Source organism: Pantherophis guttatus, chromosome 1 (genome assembly GCF_059756535.1).
Source record: "Pantherophis guttatus breed Tessera chromosome 1, ASM5975653v1, whole genome shotgun sequence".
Taxonomy (NCBI): Eukaryota; Metazoa; Chordata; class Lepidosauria; order Squamata; family Colubridae; genus Pantherophis; species Pantherophis guttatus.
Window position 1 is genome coordinate 188,867,753 of NC_142063.1, and position 22,070 is coordinate 188,889,822.

Consider the following 22,070-nt stretch of genomic DNA (forward strand, 5'->3'; position numbering starts at 1 on the left):
GTATTGAAGCCGGAGGGCTTTTCACCCGACGGTGTCAATTAATTTACGAATTCCACGGTGCTGCTTCTTTCTCTCCAGAACGTGATCCTCTCAGTACTGGTTTATGCATCGGAATTTAATTTGAGTTTCTGCTCTGTAGATTTCCTTTTTAAAAGTCTTGTTTGTCCTCATTTCTCTGGGGGAGGGCGGCGGCGGGGGGGGGGGGAACCGTGCATCGCATAAAGTCCGAATCAAAAGAGAAAATAGCCCAACGTCCCCCGCACGCAGGAATCCTCGCAGCCCTTCCCAGTTGCGCCAAGTCCCTTCAGGGTCCTTCCCGACTTCAAAGCAACGCGCTCCGCTCCGCTCAAGAAGTCCCATCGCGGGCGAAGCTCCACTCCCGTCGGAAGCCATGGAGGGGCGCGCGCCTGTGCGTGAAGTGCCCACACGCTTATTTGGGGAGCTTAATCCCCAAGAGCGCTCAAAGCAGGAAAAGCAAGCGGGAGCAATGGGCGGCTCTCTTTCGTGCCTCTGGTTCGGCTGACTGAGTCGTGGTAGCGGAGGAGCTGGCGCCTCTGCCTCAAGAAGGTAAGCGGCGAACGGGTGGAGGGGGCTTGGCGTCTTCTTTCCTCCTGTTTGCCTTCAGCTTGGAGGGTGAGTAAGCGGCACCCAGTTGGACAAAGCGTGATTTACCAGGTTCGGAGTAATGTTATCAAAAACAGGGACGGGGTTGTTTATATGTCCCTTTTATAGCGACGCAAAAAAATAATAAATAAAATGTTGCACCCTCCGACTCTCCACTTCCAAAGAGAGAATAGAATAGAATTCTTTATTGGCCAAGCGTGATTGGAAACACAAGGAATTTGTCTTGGTGCATACGCTCTCAGTGTACATAAAAGAAAAGATACATTCGTCAAGAATCATAAGGTACACCACTTAGTGATAGGAACAAATAAGCAATCAAATCATATTAGGAAATAGTCAATATAAATCTATTTCCAAAGAGAGAGGCTTCATCAACCAGAAAACATGAGCCTTGGTAGTACAGTGGTCTAAAGCGCCCTTATTAAGAACTGTTATTAGGAACAGCTGCCTGCAATTACTGCAGGTTCGAATCTTGCTAAGGCTCAAGGTTGACTCAGCCTTCCATCCTTTCTAAGGTAGGTAAATTGAGGACCCAGTTGTGGGGGCAATAAGCTGACTTTGTATAAATATACAAAAGGATGAAGGCTATTGCTTAGCGCATTGTAATCCGCACTGAGTCTCCGGAGAAGGGTGGCATATAAATCCAATTAAAAAAAAAAAGATGTTAATGAGTCCCTTAGGATGAGAGTTGCAGTGTCCCACTGTGAAGACACACAACAGGGACTTTGTTAGCACCAAATAATAAAACCCAATGTAAACTTTGCCGGATTCTCACCAAACAGGCAAAAGAGGTTGAAGGAGCCAATTGGCACATAACTTGACTTCCACTTGGCAAATTCATAGGTGGAAATGAAGCTGCAATAAATGGCCCTGAAGAAGCAGATCGGTAAATTATTTCAACGGGCAATGATTTTTTTCGCAGCCATTAGTTCAGTTAGTTGCTTCAAAGTGGATCCTCACTTTGGCTTCAGGGCAATTATTTAACAGAGGTTGTGTCCTCTCCACATCCTCACAGAAGGAATTACAATAGAATAAGCAAGAAACAATGGGGAATACATCAGGATGTTTGTGCAGTCCGCTCAGATGTGCAAGTGCATTCCTTTCAATATGTAGTCCCCACTGTATATTTGTCATTGGGGTTAGTCACTCTCTTGTAATCTTTCCTCTCCTATCCATCTGGTCTGCAAGGGAGGCAGAAAAGAAAAGAAACACAATAGGCCAGGTAGAGGATAAGCATAGTGACTCTACTGGCAAACACAAGACTGAGAAGCTTCAGAGATTGTAAATGCAGGCATTGGTCATAAATCTGTTTTCCAGCACCATGGTAATTTCAAACAATCGCTGATTGAAGCAATTGGTAAACAAGGATTATCTGTACAAACATTAATTCCCTTCTTTTTAATCATCCTGGCAATAGAATGAACATCCAAAGGGCAGGGCAGCAGGGAAAAGGAAAGTACAGGCACTGTCATGTAATTTCCCATTTAGCGACTGCTTCACTTAACAACAGAGCTGCTGGTCACAATTGTTGCCTATTGAAGACTACCTATAATGGAGACTGGAAGCCTACTCTTTGTCTTTTGTTAGAAATTCAAAACAGTTGTATGTGTTTCATACAAGCCTTAATGTTTAGAAGCCTAATTGTTTACATTTATTAAGGGATGGCAGGATAGAAGTGATTTTCTGTTATTTAGTTGGGAGTATTGAAATGTTTGAACCTCACAATAAAGTGAATTTTGTATCACATATTGCATTTTTTAAATTGTTTCTATTATTTACCAGTAAAATGAACTATCAGGAATGTGTACTTCTAATACCCAAAAGATATAGATGTCTGATTCTGGGTTTTATTATTTACTATTAATTAGTTATTTGATTTAAAATGGGATTTTATTGTACTTGTTTCTTGTGTTCGCTACCCTGAGTCCTTCGGGAGAATGGCGGCATATAAATACATGAAATAAATAAATAAATAAATAAATAAATAAATAAATGTCTTAAGAGAGAACTATTCTATTTATTTTTATAATCTATTTTGCAGCCTATGTTAAACTTTGTTTCTGAAATAAATACAAAGCACTGATAAGTTTAAGAACAGAAACATATTTGAAAACTAAACTTTAATTATAGTAATAACAATTCTATAAGCCATGTGAAAGCTCATGAAGATCTCCAAAATTATGAGCATGCTAAAATATTTTCCTTTCCTTTCTGCTGCAACAAAAAGTTTCCTACAAGTACTCTGTGAAATACTCTTAGACTTAAACCATGCAGTTTCTTCCATTTTATTTTGCATATTTATATATTTGCTCACTGAGGTTTATTAAGCCAATATTCATGAATTAATGTATTGTAAAGCTAAGACAACTGAAGCCTATTCAATAAATCATGATTAAAAATTTCATACTGTTCCTCCAAAGACGACCCACCTTGAAAAGAAGCCCTATCATGTTTTTGAGAGCATTCAAATTAAGCCCCACCCACAAAATTAGCCCTAATTAAGAACCCACTCACCATGGGGTGGGGCGAGGCACACATGTAAAAAATAAGATAGGGTGGGGATGGGGGGGTGGAGTTGCCCTATTTACCAGGCCTCGCACACCCCAACACCTGCCATGCCTTCTGCAGCCACTTGCCACCATTTGCACGCATTGGCCTGGCCTCCGTTTTGCTTTTAGATGCCTGCCAGAAGGCATCTGCAGCCGATAACAGCTATTATTGGCTGCAGAGGGCTTTCCAGAAGGCATCTGAAAGTGAAACGGAGGCCGGGGCAATGCGTGTGAGGTGGCAAGTGGCCACAGAAGTGGGCCAGCAGCAGGCTCCTGCTGGGCAGGGCTATTGGTGCCACCGCCGCGAGGTGAGTCAATAATTAGAACCCTCCAAAAAGAAGGCCTAGCTGTTTTTTCTGGGGACAAGAAAACAAGATCCGGCCTTCTTTTTGGAGAAACACAGGTATTATCATAACTTGTGTTAAGTGATAAATCTCTTCTGTGTTGAAGAACTCCTGAAGAATTCTGGTAATTCTTGATTGTGGTATTGCAGCTCATTCATTTCATTTCATTTCTTCACTCTCTATCGCTGCCCATCTCAAAAACTCTGGGTGGCTTACAAGTCAAAAAATATAATACAATTAAAACATTTAACTTTTTAAAACAATGTCTCTATGAGGGTGTCTCATCATTAACATGTAAGGACTAACATCCACATGAATATTTATTTCTGTGCATATTGCTCATGTTACATCAATAAAGTTTCCATCACATTGTATAAACTATCCCAACAACATATTTGTGCCAAAAGTTTAATAGCTAAATTTGAATACATTTGAGATGTTGCCGCTCTACTCAATTCTAGCAGCTTTATTTTACAATTTGTTTAAATGTGTGGATTGTAAATAAAGCTGCTAGAATATATGTATATATATGAAACAACTTATATGCAATAGCTATTTAAACATTTAATTGAATTTTTATTGAGCCATTTTGATTTTAATTTTTATACATGCCCATTCATAAATTTTTCTCACCCCTTTTTATACTTTCTTAGAAAGCACCACAAAATATCAGACATTGAAGCTGATTTAAATTGATTATTTTCCTTGCAATTGATCATATCACATTCATATAATAAATCTGTACATGTATATAATGTGCAGAATGAATTATTAAATGATAATGGTTTATAGTGATTGCTGCCTCTTATCCAGACATTTTTCAATATCATCAAGAACCTGGACAGCTGCTTTAGGAATTCGAGTTCCTGGGCCAAATATATTGGAAACGCCAGAGTCATATAGGTAGTCATAATCCTATTCAGGGAGAGAAAAAGACAGATCAACATAAATAGATTAGATTTTGCTAGTAAAATTACCAAGGAGCCTTGGTAGTACAGTGGTTTAATGCACCCTGTTATTAACACAGCTGCCTGCAATTTCTGCAGGTTCGAATCTTACCAGGCTCAAGGTTGATTCAGCCTTCCATCCTTTCTAAGGTAGGTGAAATGAGGACCCAGTTTGTGGGGGCAATAAGCTGACTTTGTATAAATATACAAAAGTATGAAGGCTATTGCTTAACGCATTGTAAGCCGCCCTGAGTCTCCGGAGAAGGGCGGCATATAAATCAAATTAAAAAAAAAAAAAAATCTGCAAGATGACACTTTCATGGTGGCCTGCTGAGATGGCAGCAAGTGGGAAAACAACAAACAGCAAGTGAAGCCACTGAGAAGTCTGCAATTCCTAAGCAAGTATTAATCTAATCTAAAATTAAAAATCTTCAGAAAAGTGCATGTTACCTCCTGCACAAGGAGGCCACCATGATTAGGAGGTGCATAGCTATTAAAGTGAAGAATACTCAAAGGAAAAAAAACCCTGAAAAAATAGGCTTTGTAGTTTTAGATTAGTTTCTTTGTTTATATTTAAAAATGATCTATGGGTACACTGTTGACTTAGAAGATTTTGTACCCAAAGGTATTTTTTCCCAACCATGTAACTGCAAAATATTTTTCAAGGTAATTAATGTGAGAGGTTGTTGTGCAGCTGGATATATTATGTACTTTTAGTATTTTGAAAATATTTAACATCAGGTTCTTGATGTTATGTAACAAGATACGGTAGATGAAAAAAAAAATCCTTGAATGACGTTAACAATTTGTAAGAAATGAAAAAGATAGAAAAATGTAAAAACAACCCACCAACCGATCACAAACAAATCACCCCAGATGTAAAATAAAATTTCTCCCAAAGTTTATAATAACAAGTGGAACTGAATAATCTCACAATTAGCCTGTGTCCTTAGATGTGCAAGGTATGGTACTAAATACCTGAGGAGGGATGACACCTCCACACATGACAAGAATATCTGGGCGTCCAAGGCTATTTAGCTGTTTGATGAGTTCAGGAACAAGAGTTTTGTGACCGGCAGCTAGTGTGCTCACCCCTACACAGTGCACATCAGCATCTACAGCCTGCTGAGCCACTTCAAGGGGTGTCTAAGCAAGAAAGAGCAAATAAAGAATATGTAAAAATTAACAGTTTGTGTATTTTTCATACACAACAGCAGAACTAAAACACTGTATGAACTACTGCAGCAAACTGATTCTTATTTTTCTAAAATCTTTTTAAAAATTATTTAATACTTTAGCATTTTTGAGTCACTTGGATGGGAGAGAACAGAGATTGATTTAATCTGTCAATCAGAAAGCAAGCAACAAAACAATTAAAAGGCTAAATACCTGGAATAGTGGACCTATATCTACATCAAAACCAAGGTCAGCAAATCCTGTAGCAATTACTTTGGCTCCTCTGTCATGGCCATCCTGGCCCATTTTAGCAACCAGAAGACGTGGTCTACGACCTTCCCGTTCCAGGAACTTGTTAACTCTAAAAAAATAAATATCAGACAGGGTACTACAGAACCACTAAACATGTTTACTGTTAGTCAAAGAAAATTTTTAAAAAATCATTAAGGATGCAAAGTGGGGGCACACTATTGCAAGGACCACACATGCATTGTAATGGCATGTTGAGGGCTGCAAAAGAGGACAAGATTTTAAATGAGATGTTTTTGAATTTTCTATGATTTGTTATTTTCTTCCTCATATACATATCTTCAATGTAAGTGCAGGTAGACCTCGACATACTACCATAATTGAGCTCCAAATTTCTGTTGTAAGTGAGACAGTTGTTAAGTGAATTTAGCTCCATTTTGCAATGTTTCTTGCCACAGTTGTTAAATGAATCACTGCAGTTGTTCAGTTAGCAACACGGCTAAGTTTGCCCATTGACTTTGCTTATCAGAAGATAGCAAACAGTGATCACATGACCTTGGGATACTGTAAGTATCATAAATATGAATCATTTACCAAGTGTCTGAATCCTCATCATGTGATCATGGAGATGGTACAATAGTCATAAGTATGAAAAACAGTGATAAATCACTTTTTTCAGGGCCATTGTAACTTCAAATGGTCACTAAATGAACTGTTTTAAGTCAAGGACTACGTGTATTTTCCTCTTAAGGAAAAAGTAAACAGGGTTTGTTATTTCTAGTTCCAGCTATGTGTGTATTATATAGTTTGTTGTATTGATTTTATACTGGTTGGGTTTTCATTTTTTGTTTTTAACTAATATTCCCCCCCCCCCCCGAGCTATTGTTGGGCAGCCTTGTGTATTTTAGAAATAGTGCAGAATTATTAAGCAGCTGTAAATGCAATCGTTTTCTCAACTAATGAACATAAAAATTGCTGAGGATTTCTGTTCTTTTGGAATAAAGAAATAAAGCTAGTTGTTAAGGTACCAGGCTTGAAACCTGGAGACTGAGTTTTAATCCCACTTTAGGCCTGAAAGCTGGCTGTGTGATTTTAGGTCAGTCAGTCTCTCAGATCAATATACTACACAGGACTGTTGTTATGGGGAACGTAGGATGAGAAAGGAGTATTAGGTTTTGTTCACTGCCTTGAGTTATTTATGAAAATAACAAAGGCAGAATATAAATAAATAATAAAGGAAAGGAAAGGAAAGGGGGATAAAGGATTGGGTATCGACAGAATGGAAAAGTAGAGAGAGAAAGAATAGGAAAAAATTGAGAGAAATAGATAAAAGGTAGAGGAAGAAAACTGATAGAAGGAAATCTAGTGAAGAATATATAAGCAGGAAAAAGAAGGCTTTAAGGAAATGAAGGGACACGGCAGTTCATGTCACACACATCCTGGAAGTCATAGAGTTATCATTTCCAATGTACAGACATAACTTTGAGTTGTGTAAAGACTATGAGCATAAAATTACATGTACATATCAGTTTATAGTTTTGAAACTGAAAACTAAAAGATTTTTTAAAAATCATATTCAAAATATACTTATTTGCTAAATTTTAATGTCAAAATATTGTCAAATCTCATTAGTAAAATGATAGATTAAATTTATTTATTTATTTATTTATTTTTGAATTTGTATACCGCCCTTCTCCCTGAGGACTCAGGGCGGTGAACAGCCAGATAAAAACACCAGATACAAATATTAAAACACATTTAAAAAATATATATAGATTTGGCCCCGTTAATTAAAAACGATAAGCAAAACAGAACAATTAATAAAACCCTTAAAAAGAAATTAAGCCAGCCCGGCTTGTTGAAAAAAGAAAGTTTTAAGGGCACGGCGGAAGGCACTGAGGTCATGGATTCTCCTTATCTCAGGGAGCAACTGATTCCAGAGGGTAGGTGCCCCCACAGAGAAGGCCCTCCCCCTGGGGGTCACCAGCCTGCATTGTTTGGCTGATGGCACCCCGAGGAGGCCCTCTCTGTGGGAGCGCACGGGTCGGTGGGAGGTCGTCGGTGGCAGTAGGCGGTCTCGAAGATAGCTAGGCCCTATGCCATGGAGCGCTTTAAAGGTGATAACCAACACCTTGAAGCGCACCCGGAAGACCACCGGGAGCCAGTGCAGTTCACGCAGGAGCGGTGTTACATGGGAGCGCCACGCTGCTCCCGTCACTACCCGCGCTGCTGCGTTCTGGACCAGTTGGAGCCTCCGGGTGCTCCATTGAATTGAATGAATGAATTATTAAACAATTAAACTAAAAAAAGTAATGTGGAGTCCCTACATAGAAACATTAAAAATTATTTAGATATGCAGAAAGATACAAAAGCTTTTAAGGTATTAGTGGATTTTACAAAATTTTGAAGAATCACATTTACTAAAGAAATATAACTGGCTTACAGAATGGAAAAGAGAAAGCAACCTCCTAATTTAACAATGAAGAGAAAATATATAAGACCTAAGATAAACTACAGGTAGTCGTCAATATACAACCATAAGTTTTTCCAATCATTAAGTAAGTCACCATGTGACTATGCTCAATTTTATGACATCTTGCAGCAAACTCCATGGTTGGTAATTAAATGCGGTGGTTGTTATGCAAGCCCATTTAGCCATTTTTGTTGGAAGCTGGAATGAAACACTATTTTCATGTAAAAAAGTCATAAATCACTGTCACACTACCAAACAGCTGTAAATATGGGCGAGTTGCCAGCCACCCAAAATGCAATTTTGAGATCATGCGGAGTGGCCATTGGAACTTTGAAACTGGGATGTTAAGTTCCTTTTGGAGATCTGTGTTTGCTTCCCTAAGCAAGCAGTCATAAGTCAAGGACTACCTGTAGAGAATTTGAACTCTTGGAAAATAAGACACACAAACACAGAGGAAAAGAGTACATGTTTTACCTGCTGATGGCTTGAGTAATCTCATCACTCTCTCCAAATTCCTGACGGTATGCACCACTCACCATGCGATCACTGGCTCTGTGCTCACCAAATACCTTTTTCATTGCATCTGTTATTTCACCAACTGTACATCTGAAGCAAGTATACAATCAAAACATTACATTTATTTCTTTTGACGAGGTATAAAGTATAAAAATATAATAGTTAGCAAAAGCTATGTTCTTGTACTATAGCAGTATGCTGTACAAATAGCATGCTTATTTACACGTTCTCCAGTTCAATATTTAAAATTATAATAGCTTACATATATATGCATAATCTTTTAAGATATATATCTTGATTTTTGTTCAAAAATGCAAGGAAATATATACCGTGCTCCCGCTTCACATCTCTTCCCCTCCTGAAAATCCCCGCCCCCATGAGGTAGTTGGGCTGATAGATGACTGGCCTAGGGTCACTCTGCGAGCTTCTCTGGATAAGGATGGATTTCTGCTGTTAATCCACACCTTTATTGCTAAACAACACTGCCTCCTAGTTCAGTTTTGTGGCATTAAATACTCTCAGGGAGAACTGTTTTTGAAGTGATTAACAGAAATGTACTGTTTTCATCTTAATGCATTACAATGGATAGCATGATTGGAATATGTGATTATATCAGTTTCTCAACTACAGTATGGGCTTTTACAGTTCTTGTATAGGCTTTCATGTCGACATGGTGGCAGGCATTCAAAATTACAGGTGAATAAATTAAAGCTAGGTTTTAGCACATCCAACTATTAAATCTAGCCTGGTGCCTTAACCACTAGACAAAGTTCTTTTGTATATACCAGTAATCTCATCTGTCTATGGAGACTCTCCATAGAGTCACTGTTATTCCAAAGGTGTTTCCCCCCCTCAAAAAAAGGCAACTGGGCTTTGTTTTTCCTTGAAGATGTTTCGCTTCTCATCCAAGAAGCTTCTTCTGTTCTGCAGTAATCTCTTCTGTATACATTTTTAGAAGCAATGGACATACTGGGTATTCTAAGGATATTCTAGTAATTTATCTCCATGTTCCTTCATACCACAAAAACCCTGGGTAAGCCTCAAATGTTGCTTTGCAGATTGAGTGCAGGGAGGCACTGTGCTTGTCAAGTACATAACTCTCCTATGAACCAAAAGAGTAGCTCTAAAGTCCATTTAGTTATTTGATAAATGTGCACAATCCTTTCCACCTACCTTGCGCGTGCTGCTTCTACTGCCAGGGCCAGCAAGTTACCTTGGCTTGTAGCCGCACATTCAGTTAAAGCAGTGAGACACTTTTGGGCTGCTACTTCATCTCTGCAAGCTTTCACCTTTAAGGAAAAGCATGAAAGAAAAGTAATATTGTACACTACTAATCACAGCATATTCCACCCCGACTTTCCTCACGTATCTATGTTTATGAAAAAAAAAAAAAAGACATATTGAGTCATCTCAGTTACAAAATACCCGTATGACTGAAACTGGGGTTTAAAGCCAAGCACAAACTAAAGAAAGACTGACAAGTTTGCAAATCAACTGCTCTTAAACTGCTAAATACGTTGGTCCTTGACTTACAACCACAATTGAACCCAAAATTTATGCTGTTGAACAAGACATTTGTTAAATGAGTTTTGCCCCATTTTATGATCTTTCTTGCCACAACTATTAAGTGAATTACTGCAGTTGTTAAATTAGTAACATGGTTATTAAGTGAATTTGGTTTCCCCATTGACTTTGCTCGTCAGAAATTCACAAAATGTGATTATATGATCTCAAGACACTGCAACTGTCATAAGTATGAACCAGTTGCCAGGCTTCTGAATTTTGATTACGTGACCATGGGGATGCTGCAATGGTCGTGTGAAAAATGGTGACTTTTAGTGAAAATTACACCATTGTAATTTTGAATGGTCACTAAATGAATGGTTGTAAGTTAAGAACTACCTGTAGGCATAAATTCTGAGATTCTTAACCTGCCCAATTTTGAGGCCCATTAAATAATCAATAAAATGTGCATTTTACTATTTTTAAAATCAAAGCCATCTTCAGAATATTAGTTTTCCTTGTGTCAAGGAGTTTTCCTTGTGGCGCAGTGGTTAGAGTGCAGCACTGCAAGCTACTTCAGCTGACTGCTAGCTGCAGTTCGGCAGTTCAAATCTCACCGGCTCAAGGTTGATTCAGCCTTCTATCCTTCCGAGATTGGTAAAATGAGGATTGTTGGGGGCAATATGCTGACTCTGTAAACTGCTTAGAGAGGGCTGTTAAAGCACTATGAAGTGGTATATAAGTCTAAGTACTATTGCTATTGTATCTAATGTACTAAAATTGATTTGTAGCATGTCTAATTTTTACCAATTTAAAAAACCAAATCACATGATTTCCCAGCACTTATATTCATTCATTTTAACTTTTTTAAATATTAAAATGTTATACATATAGTGAATCCTGACCACTACGTATCAACAAAAAATAACATGCTCCCATGAAATGTGCTGAGATATATCTGAATATAATAAGCAGGTAATTGTTTCCTATAGTTTCTATGGTTAATGAAAGCATGCTACTTCTCATTAGAGTTGTTCTGAGCTGTTGTTTTAAAGTAGGCTAAGCTTTTGTACCTTACTATAAAGCCATATAAATCTTAAGGTTTATTTCATGAATTATGCAAACAAGTTCTTCAAAGCAAATTTCTGTTCAACAATGGAATGTTATCAGTAGGTTTGTTCTCCTGTTTTCAAAATAATTTCAAACATCCAAAACAAAGTTTAGTCCTGAGTCATTCCCTATACCAGGTTCTTGAAGATCAGTTTTAGTTGTCTGTCAAGGTAAATAAAATGGGGGGGGGGACCCCAAAGCAGACAAAATTCTCAAATGTTTATAACTCTGAGTTCAGATTTAAGTGGTCCAAAATAAGTCACTGTCTCCCACAACTGTTCATTAGTTTATCTGCTAAACTAAAGTATTATAGGATATTTACAAACATTTCCAATATTTACAAAATTGATCTTAAAACTAGAAAATGTAAGAGACAGATTGTGCTTTAAGGTATTCATAGGGAGATCTTCAGCAAAATAAGGAACGAACAAACCTCAGTACTGAAAAGCTGCTTATTTCAAGTTGTATATGTGAATATTATACATAGAAATAACATGCAATATGTGTAAACAACACTCTTGGAGCTATGGGGAAGGGTAATCAGATTTTTGCATGTATTTACTGTAAACCTGCACTGTAAAATTCCAAATTCCACACATTTACAGTCCTCTGGAAACTTCTGTAGAAAAGACCAGAGCTGTGATAGCTGGGGTTAAGAGATTGTACTAGAAATCTCCAACACAAACCTCAGCCATAAATAAGGAACAGATTAAGATAGCTCATATAAAGCACTCTTAAAAAGGACTGTGAAGCATTCTTTTAAAAAAACTCATCTGTTGCTGAGCAATTTGACCAAAGCTGTATTCCTAAGCATAACTCAGTTCTTGTTGAGAAAATGAAAAACAAAACATCTTTTTTTCTTCTTAAAAAAACTGCACAGCATTTACCTTTATCAGCTTCTCAATCTGTTTGTTACGGACCGATGTATTATCAATTGCCAAAACTTCAACAGTCTCTTCTTTTTCTAACTGGTATTTGTTTACGCCAACAATTACTTCTGTACCTGTTATTTTTCAAATATTTTTTAAAAAAATAATTTTTGTTATCCTGTATCTGCAGTCAGCTGAAATCAGTTCACAAAGTGAAATCAGTTCAAATTGTACATATTCAATATAAAATAACTTCTACACACAGAGAGAAGCTGAGATATTCCAATGTACAGTGCATTCAGAAAGCATTCAGACTCCCTTCACTTTTCTCCATTTTGTTATGCTGCAGCCTGATTATCTTCGCTGTGTGCTTAGGATCTTTGTCATGTTAGAAAGTGAACTTTCAGCCCAGTTTGAGGTCCTGAGAGCTGTGGAACAGGTTTTCTTTGAGGATATCTCTGTACTTTGCTTCATTCAGCTTTTCCTCAACCCTGACCAGTCTCCCAGTCCCTGCTGCTGAAAAACACCTCCATAGCACAATGCTACCACTACCATGCTTCACTCTTGGGAAGATATTGGGCAGGTGACAAGCAGTGCCTGGTTTCTTCCAGACATAACATTTAGAATTGAGGCCAAACAGGTCAATCTTGGTATCATCAGACCAGAGAATATTTTTCCTCACAGTCTGAGAGTCCTTCAGGCACTTTTTTGCAAACTCCAATCTGGCTTTCATGTGTTTTACACTAAGGAGGGGCTTCCGCCTAGCCACTCTGTCATAAAGTCCATATCAGTGGAGGGCTTTAGTGATGGTTGTCCTTCTGGAATTCTGTCCCATCTCCACACAGGCTCTCTGGAGCTCAGTCAGAGTGACCATCGGGTTCTTGGTCACTTCTCTTATTAAGGTTCTTCTCCCACAATTGCTCAGTTTGACAAGCAATCAGCTCTTAGAAGAGTCCTGGTTGTGCCAAACTTCTTATATATAAGAATTATGGAGGCCACTGGGTTCTTAGGAACTTTTAGTACTGCATAAATTTTATTGTAGCCCTCCCCAGATCCATGCTTGCAATAATCTTGCCTCTGAGCTCTACAGGCAATTCCTTTGACCTCACTGTTTTTGGTCTGGTACAGTATGCATTGTCAGCTGTGAGGCCTTCTATAGAGAGGTGTGTGCCTTTCCAAATCATGTCCAATCAATTTAATTTACCACAGGTGGACTCCAAGCAAGGTGTAGAAACATGTCAGCAACTATCAAGAGAAATGGGAGACACCTCACCTAAATTTCAATTGTTGTTGCAAAGGGTCTGAATACTTATGCCAAGTGATATTTCATTTTTCAATATAAAACATGTAACATTTAATGATAATTGAAGGTTGCACTACAATGGTTAATTAGAAATAAGGCCCTGATCAGTCACTACTCAGTTCATGCATTCTCTAACAGCAGCACCTAAGAATGTTTTTTGCAGCCAAAGCAATCCCTATTCATGACTCTTCGCTTTGCTCCATTAATCTTTCAATGCATAATAATTTGATTTGTTAAACTGAAACTATACTGAGTATGTAGTTAAGGAGACATTCTATTGCAATTTTATGAATTTTCCTTTTGAAATTAATTACAAATCTTAAAAGAGTAATTTAATTACCATCAATAAATAATAGAAACCATTAAATCTCTAAAACATGAGCTCCCATACAAGATGCATATTTAGCTTTTTGCACTAATCTATTAAAAGTTTATAATGATGCCTTTTAAATAAGGATTTTCTGGCTCTTCTCACTGAAGCTGTTCTCACATAAAAATGTGATTTTGAAGACTGGAAGAGATTCGATTCGTTGTGCAAGTAAAAAAGCTGATGCAAAAGTATTGACTGCATCCCGAGCATATAAACTGCAGATGATGTTATCTTTGATCATCAATCTTGCACAATCTGGTTTTATAAAAAAAATTGCCATCTGATATATTGAATAGATGTTTAGAAAAAATAGAAATCAGCTGTAATAGTTTTGCTCAATGCAGAAAATGTCTGATATGGTAAAGTAAGAGTTCCTCTGTTTTTTATAACCTAGATCAATATATATTACTCCTTTTTTCTCCAGTATGTATACAATATTATAAGCTGAATTATCATTTCTTTTATGTACTAAAGCAACATTATTTTGCACTGTTTTCTTTATATAATAAAAAATATATCTGCAACTTAATAATTTATTAATGCAATTCATGAATTCATTACTTTTTTGGTTTTGGATTTCAGTCTTTATTTTTAAGAACTTGCTTTACTCTGAAGTTGAATTTATAAGTTTATAATGAAAAAAATGAGTGGGAAGAAATTTAACAATTACAGATATTTTCGACTTATAACCATTCATTTAATGACCGTTTAAAGTTACAACGGCGCTGAAAAAAAGTGACTTATGATTGTTTTTCATACTTATGACTGTTGCAGCATCCCCATAGTTATGTGATCAAAATTCAGACATTTGGCAACTGGCATGTATTTATGACAGTGTCTCGGGGTCACATAATCACCTTTTGCAACCTTCTGACAAGCATCTGGGGAAGCCAGATTAATTTAACAACTGTTTTACTAACTGAACAACTGCAGTGATTCACTTAACAAGTATTGGAAGAAAAGTCATAAAATTCACTTAACTATCTCACTTAGCAACAGAAAGTTTGGGCTCAACTGTAGTCATAAGTCCACGACTACCTGTACAAGATTTTTCTTAATTTGGGACAAACTATGATTATAGTGTAGAAGAAAAATCAGATTTCCAGAATGATTCTGTAAATGGCCCTCTTGACTCTTCTGAGTACACCATATAATAACAATACATATATTCCATAAGGTTCTACAGACATATGTATTTCAGACTAACTGCTGAATTCCTGTAACTATTCTACTTCAAAGAATGTTTGTGCACATATGGTAAGTGTAGTTAGCATAGTATAGGATCATTTTCAAGCATTGCAATTTGGATTATGTATCATATATATATAATGGAAAAGTTAGAAGAATGGGATTTGTGACTGTAATGTACAGAACAAAATAATAATATAGTTGTCTAAGCCACAAGCCACAATAACTTCAAACATATTTCAGTCTTGTAGAGCAATTATATGTTTTGTCTTAATAAACTGTTGAGCAGGAAAGGATCCAAATAATTACTTAAGTGAACTTAAAGGCTTTGGTCTGTCCAAGAGATTTGAGGATGGGAGTGGGAGACAGCAGTCTTTTTATTCCTCTATTTAAAAGTTATGCAATATAGAAGACTGCTTGAGAAACATGAATAGTCTCCTTGGTCATGCAAAACTAACAGCAGTCTTCATGCTAAACAATACAATGTTCCAATGCTCTTCTTTTATTGGCAATGTTGCTAAAAGCCAAAGCTTCTTAATTGTTTTAAATTTATTTTGGAACAGAATTTAAAAAAATACAGAAAGTTGAAATCAAATTCTTATTATTCATGCACATATATTAACTTCAGTGAGATAAGAGAAGACCTTCTAAATGCTTACACAGTTGAAGAATAAATAATTCTGATTTCCTTACCAGAATCAATCCTGGCTTGTCTTCGAGCAGCACATTCTTCAATGTGAAGTTTTGGTATTCCTTCAGCTACAGCTTTGGCCATTCCACCCATCTCCTCAATCTCATTGATGAGCTAACAAAGAAAAGTTGTTAATAACTATAATGCTTATTGTCTAATATAATATTTATTTAATAAAATATTTAGGCTCCCTAGTACAGAAAAATTAATTACTCAAAAGGAATAAATAAGAACCCTCTTTATAAACAAGTAGTTAATATAAGAAAATACATTTCCTAATTCTTAAAAGAATTGATGTCCTATGATAGTTTAAAATTAGCTCAAAATGAAAGAATTTAAAAGTTCTTCTACAAATGGCACACACCTAACCCGCAAATTCAACATATTGAATATTCCTTATTATAAAGTTTATGTTCTTAATTTAGACTTAACTGGTTTCTCTCTTAATCCACAAACCTGTCTTCTATTGGGCCTAAAGCCAGTTGGAGTGACTTGAGCCCAGTTGCACTCCTTTTCAGTCCTAGGAAGAAAATGGCAAACCACTTCTGAAAATATTTCCAAGAAAACTGCGTGGATTTGTACAAAGCCATCAACTCATCAATGAAAAAGTAAAATTTATTGCTAGCTAATCAGAAGTTGGGCAGCGGGTGTGTGTGTATTTTGTTGGATAAATAGGAATCTACAGAGCTGTTAAAGAGGAAATATATCAATATAAACAAGCAAGCTAGTATTTGTTTCTGAGCTCATATAAAAGATTACAAGCACCTTCTTATTCCCCATTCTCTATAATAAACAAACTGACCTTTAAAGCGGCTTCATATACATCATTGGTAAGAGATTCCATTAGAAATGAACCACCCCACGGATCAGCAACTTTAGGTATGCCAGATTCTTCTTGTATTATTATCTGTGTATTCCTTGCAATTCGTGCACTTTTCACAGTTGGCAGTCCTAAAGCTTCATCAAATGAATTTGTATGCAAAGACTGGGTACCACCAAACACAGCTGCCATTGCTTCAACTGTGGTGCGGATAATGTTATTGTAAGGATCCTATTACAAAAATTGTAACTTTACTTTAAAAAAATGAAACAGATGCAGAGTTGTCTTTTGTTGCATATTGTCTTCTGAGCACAGTTCTGAGTAATATTATTGAATTAGACTTTGACATCAGTTATGTCCTGGAAACTTTAACAAAATCAGATTAAAAGATATACTATGGTAATATAAATATTACTTCTGCAGGTTGAACCTATCATAACCAGATGAAACTGAGTTACTTACATTGAGTTGGGATGCTCCCAGTGATGGAATGGAGGGTGGAGAATTAGAAGATCAAATACATTGTAAGGGAAACTATTTTTATAAGATATCTTAAACTAGCTTTCCCTAACATGAAGTCTTTCAGATGTGTCAAGAACACTCCTAGGAATTCTTACCTAAATTGCTACTTGGCTGGCTTAGAACATATCTACTAAACTTCAAGCAGATGCTTCAAAATTGACTCTAGTTGTCTGTGAATCTGTTTGTATGTACAACAGTACTAATGCTAAGACTGTCAGAGAAGCAACTGACAGCCTTCAAATCAATGACCCAAAGATTGTAGTTGCTTTAAGGTTTTAAGGACAGAAGCTTCTCTCACTAATGTGAAACACTACTTTTTTATACTCTGAACAGTTCTACTCAGTTCTCCTGAGTGCCCAAGTTCTCTTTCGTAATTTATAAAATTTTAATCAAATAAAAATATGTATTACTATGTAACACATCCACAAACACAGGATATTAGGTTGCAAGAAAATCTGGGCAAAGCTTTAATGATTGATGAAACAATTAAAATGCTTGTGGAGAGTAATGTTTTCATTTTTTCTTACTCCAGCCATTATGCTGCAGATTCCAGGAAACTAACTTCCCCATCTCCTCCTGTCCTCAGATGATCCCAGAATCTTCCCTCAAATTCAGCACTGGTAGTTGGGGGTATGAATTGGATGTACCTCTACTTAAGTTCTAAAGAAAAGAACTTTCAGGAAAGCAACATGTTGACTATATACTATATTTACTTCTTTAAAATTTGCATGTCATCATAACTGATATTCTGATTTGTACCTGCTCAGTTAGTGACCATCCTGAAGTCTGACAATGAGCTCGAAGGAGAAGTGATTTGGTGTCCTTGGGTTGAAACATTTTCTCTATTAAGTGAGCCCAAAGCCGTCTTCCAGCTCTTAATTTAGCTATTTCCATATAGAAGTTCATACCAATTCCCCAGAAGAAAGAAAGCCTGCAATAAAATAATTTAGGATCATATCTAGAATAAGCAATAAATGATAACATAAAACCTATATTTTAAATAAACAACATAGTTCAATTTAATTTTTTTTTAATCCTCATTTTCTTTAGGCTAGTAAAACTACAGGCAATTTACTAAAAGATCACTGAATCATAGCCTATAAACCTGGCTTTTTCTATGTAAGAACAACAAATACTATATTTTCAGAAGGATGGAAATTATATGTAGCTCATAGTGAAAGCAGAGGTTTGAGGAATGTTTTAATTTAAATTAGTAGTATAGTATTCCAAACTCTCTCACCTGCAAAACCACGAACAAATATATATCATTTTTTAAAGTTAATAATGATATCTTATTGGGCTATTCATGCACTGGGAATACTGATAGGAAGTATTTTAGTAAAATGCCAAATAAAAAAACAACCCCCTCCCCCCAAGCTACAGCATTCCTAATAGAATAGAAAATAGTATCTATTTTATTTTTATTTTATTTTAATAAGCAAAAACCAAGGAGCCTTGGTGGAGCAGCGGACTAAAGTGCTGTTAAGTAGCACTTAGCTGCCAGCTGCCTGCAATTACTGCGAGTTCAAATCTCACCAGGCTCAAGGTTGACTCAGCCTTCCATCCTTCCGAGGTAGATAAAATGAGGACCCGGATTGTGGGGGCAATAAGTTGACTTTGTATAAAAAAAGAACACTGCTTAGGGGGGAGGGGGCAAAAGCCCTACTAAGCAGGTATATATAAAAGTATGAAGGCTATTGCATAATGCATTGTAAGCCGCCCTGAGTTTCCGGAGAAGGGCGGCATATAAATCGAACCAATAAATAAATAAAAACAGAAAAAAGGTTCCTTTCTTGTTTATCTCCCCCCACTAGATGAATAAATATTCTGTTATATCATTACAATTGATATTGTTTCCTGATTGCTTATTTGTACCCTATGACTATCATTAAGTGTTGTATCTTATGATTCTTGACAAATGTATCTTGTCTTTTTATGTACACTGGGAGCACATGCACCAAAGACAAATTCTTTGTGTATCCAATCACACTTGGTCAATAAATAATTCTATTCTATTCTATTCTATTCTATTCTATTCTATTCTATTCTATTCTATTCTATTCTATTCTATTATTGTTCTAAATGGGTACAAATCAAGATGATAACTAGAATTAAATTGAATGCAACTGTTAGAACTTTTATCTCTACCTTCAAGAACTGACTGGACTATATTAATACCGTACTAAAAAAGAATGATTCAAAAACATTCTTGTTCACTTACCTAATTCATCTAATTTATAAATCCCACAACTATAATAGTAAGCCATAGTAAAACTATGGAATATAACAGTTCAATTCACAATATGTGATTTGAAGCCACCTCCCTGCCCCCCGCCCCCCCAAAAACCTGAATTCATGTACCTTGGTGCAAATTCATCAATGGTGAGACCAGCTTTAAGTCCAGTTCTGCAGTACTCCAAGCCATCAGCTATTGTATATGCTAACTCCAAAATGGCATCAGCTCCAGCCTCTTGCATATGGTATCCACTGATAGAAATAGAATTAAATTTTGGCATGTGCTGTAAGAAAATATGTATAAATTTGTTCTGTAACAAACACTGATCCTTATAGACATGATAACCATGTGGTAATTAAAGGAAACAAAACTAAACAATACCTTTGATGTATATTGGAAGATGTCAGCAATTATTTGCATTGATGGTTCTGGTGGGAAAATGTATGTATTTCGAACCATGAATTCCTTCAATATATCATTTTGTATTGTCCCTGTCAGCTTGGACTGAGGTACTCCTTGTTCTTCCCCAGTAACAATGAACGTGGCTAGGATAGGAATTACTGCCCCATTCATTGTCATTGAAACAGACATTTTCTCCAAGGGAATTCCATCAAAAAGAATTTTAGTATCTTCTACTGTGTCAATGGCAACTCCAGCCATTCCAACATCACCCCGAACTCGAGGATTATCCGAGTCATAACCACGATGAGTTGCTAAATCAAATGCGACGGATAAACCCTGTTGACCAGCTTGAAAATGAAATTAATAATTTAGTAAAAATATAAAATATGATGTATACAATTGTATCTTCATCTTTGTTAGATGGAATTTGACTGAAAAGGGGTATTAGTTGTTCAAAACAATACAGACCAAAAGAATCACATTAAAACTTTTTTTTTTTTTTTTGCTTTAATTTATATGCCGCCCTTCTCCGGAGACTCAGGGCGGCTTACAATGCGTTAAGCAATAGCCTTCATACTTTTGTATATTTATACAAAGTCAGCTTATTGCCCCTACAAACTGGGTCCTCAGTGTTAATTCAGTGTTGCACAAGCAAGTGTTCATTACACAAGGCTTTCTTTCATCCTGCAGTCCCTCAATTTTCATCAAAGGATCCCCAATCCTCCAGTGCTCAGTTATTCTGAGTAAGCACAGAGGGCTATTTGTTGTAGCAGAACTGCTCTTCCTGATTCTATTCTTGTAAGCAATTTTATTAATGAAATAAATCCATTCTAAATATTTAAATAGATTTCATATTACGTATTTTCAGGACTGCAGTTGAGCAATTTATTATTGAGCAGAGAAAATATTCAACACTTCTCAGTCTTTCTAATGAAATAAATTACATCTCTTCTGAGGAGGAATTACAAAAACATAAAATGTAAACTGAACACTGTATATCAGGGGGTCAAACTTGATTTCATTGAGGGCCGCATCAGGGTTGTGTTTGACCTCGGGGAGGCAGAGTGGGTGTGGCCAGGGTGGGCATGGCCAGCTTGGCGTCACTTGTGTCTGGGGCACCTGTGGTGGCTGAGTGCTCTGCCAAAGAAAACAGGCTCCCGAGCTCAGTTTTTGGCTGGGACAGCCTCCTGCAACTCTCTGCCAGCGAAAATAGAGCTCAGGAGGACCACATGCAGCCCTCCTGAGCTCCGTTTTTGCTGGCAGAGGGACCCCGGGGTAGTCCTTCGCTCTTCCCATGGGCCAGATCCGGCCCCTGAGCCTTGAGTTTGACACCCCTGCTGATCATCCGAACAGGGTGCTATTAATTCCTAAACAACTTATTTCTGATAATTACATATAAATATATGTAAATAAATTAATATAAGTAAATACAGTTACAACTGAGAACCAATCTGATTTAAAGGCATCTGGCTAGCAATTGGGAGACCATCACTTTTAGTCCTGCTTAGGCATGAAGGTGACTTTGGGCCAGCTACTTTCAGCTCTAGAAAAAAGGAACAGAAACCCTCTTCTAAAAAGGTGGCCATGAAAACTGCAGGGATTCATCTAGAAGTCAAAACTGATTTACAGGTATAAAAATATATTAAAAATATCTGATTACAATCATAGCATTGTCCTTAATGCTCAAACCTTAAGGAACACATCTCACCCTTGATGTTATCTTTATAAAACTTGTTGCTTTCCTCCACAGTACTGAAGCCAGCATATTGACGAATGGTCCAAGGCCTATATGTATACATGGTAGGATAAGGACCTCTCGTGAAGGGCTTTACTCCAGGTAATTCTTCAGGAAAGCTTGCTGTGTCACGTGTAGAATACAGTGGTTTGATAGCAATTCCCTCTGGAGTGTGCCATATCAACTCTTCAGGGCTTTTGCCCTTTAGTTGCTTTTTAGCCATTGCAGCCCATTCAGGATGGAGTATATGCTGATGCAGCAAACGCCAACTTGGTCGGAGGGGAGACAGACTTGCTTCTCTCCTACAACGTAAGGGCCAATGATGCAGAAGTCCATTCTTGACCCGTAACATTTTCTACTAAAATAGTTGTGAAGATGTGCCTGTTCCAAGAGCTGGATAAAATTAATGAAGCAATTAGTTATTTTTAAGAAGCCCAAAGAGG

The 22,070-nt window shown here is 37.0% G+C and overlaps 1 protein-coding gene and 1 long non-coding RNA gene across 4 annotated transcripts in view; one reads left to right on the top strand and one right to left on the bottom strand.

The window, feature by feature from the left end:
* Positions 1-18,363, top strand: LOC117671103 (uncharacterized). Its single transcript, XR_015731216.1, has 2 exons — positions 1-567; positions 17,787-18,363. It is a non-coding gene; the product is annotated as an uncharacterized LOC117671103 (long non-coding RNA).
* MMUT (methylmalonyl-CoA mutase) overlaps positions 2,726-22,070 on the bottom strand; it is a 20,597-nt gene continuing 1,252 nt past the window's right edge. For all 3 annotated transcript variants that reach the window (XM_034426767.3, XM_034426768.3, XM_034426766.3), the window contains exons 2-13: positions 21,601-22,020; positions 19,872-20,239; positions 19,616-19,773; positions 18,014-18,185; positions 16,715-16,963; positions 15,915-16,026; positions 12,379-12,494; positions 10,052-10,167; positions 8,837-8,968; positions 5,854-6,001; positions 5,443-5,610; positions 2,726-4,432 (exon numbers count right to left, since the gene is read on the bottom strand). In XM_034426767.3, the coding sequence (XP_034282658.2) occupies positions 4,304-4,432; positions 5,443-5,610; positions 5,854-6,001; positions 8,837-8,968; positions 10,052-10,167; positions 12,379-12,494; positions 15,915-16,026; positions 16,715-16,963; positions 18,014-18,185; positions 19,616-19,773; positions 19,872-20,239; positions 21,601-21,979 (2,247 nt within the window). In that variant the 5' untranslated portion in view covers positions 21,980-22,020 and the 3' untranslated portion in view covers positions 2,726-4,303. The remainder of the gene's footprint in view (positions 4,433-5,442; positions 5,611-5,853; positions 6,002-8,836; positions 8,969-10,051; positions 10,168-12,378; positions 12,495-15,914; positions 16,027-16,714; positions 16,964-18,013; positions 18,186-19,615; positions 19,774-19,871; positions 20,240-21,600; positions 22,021-22,070) is intronic.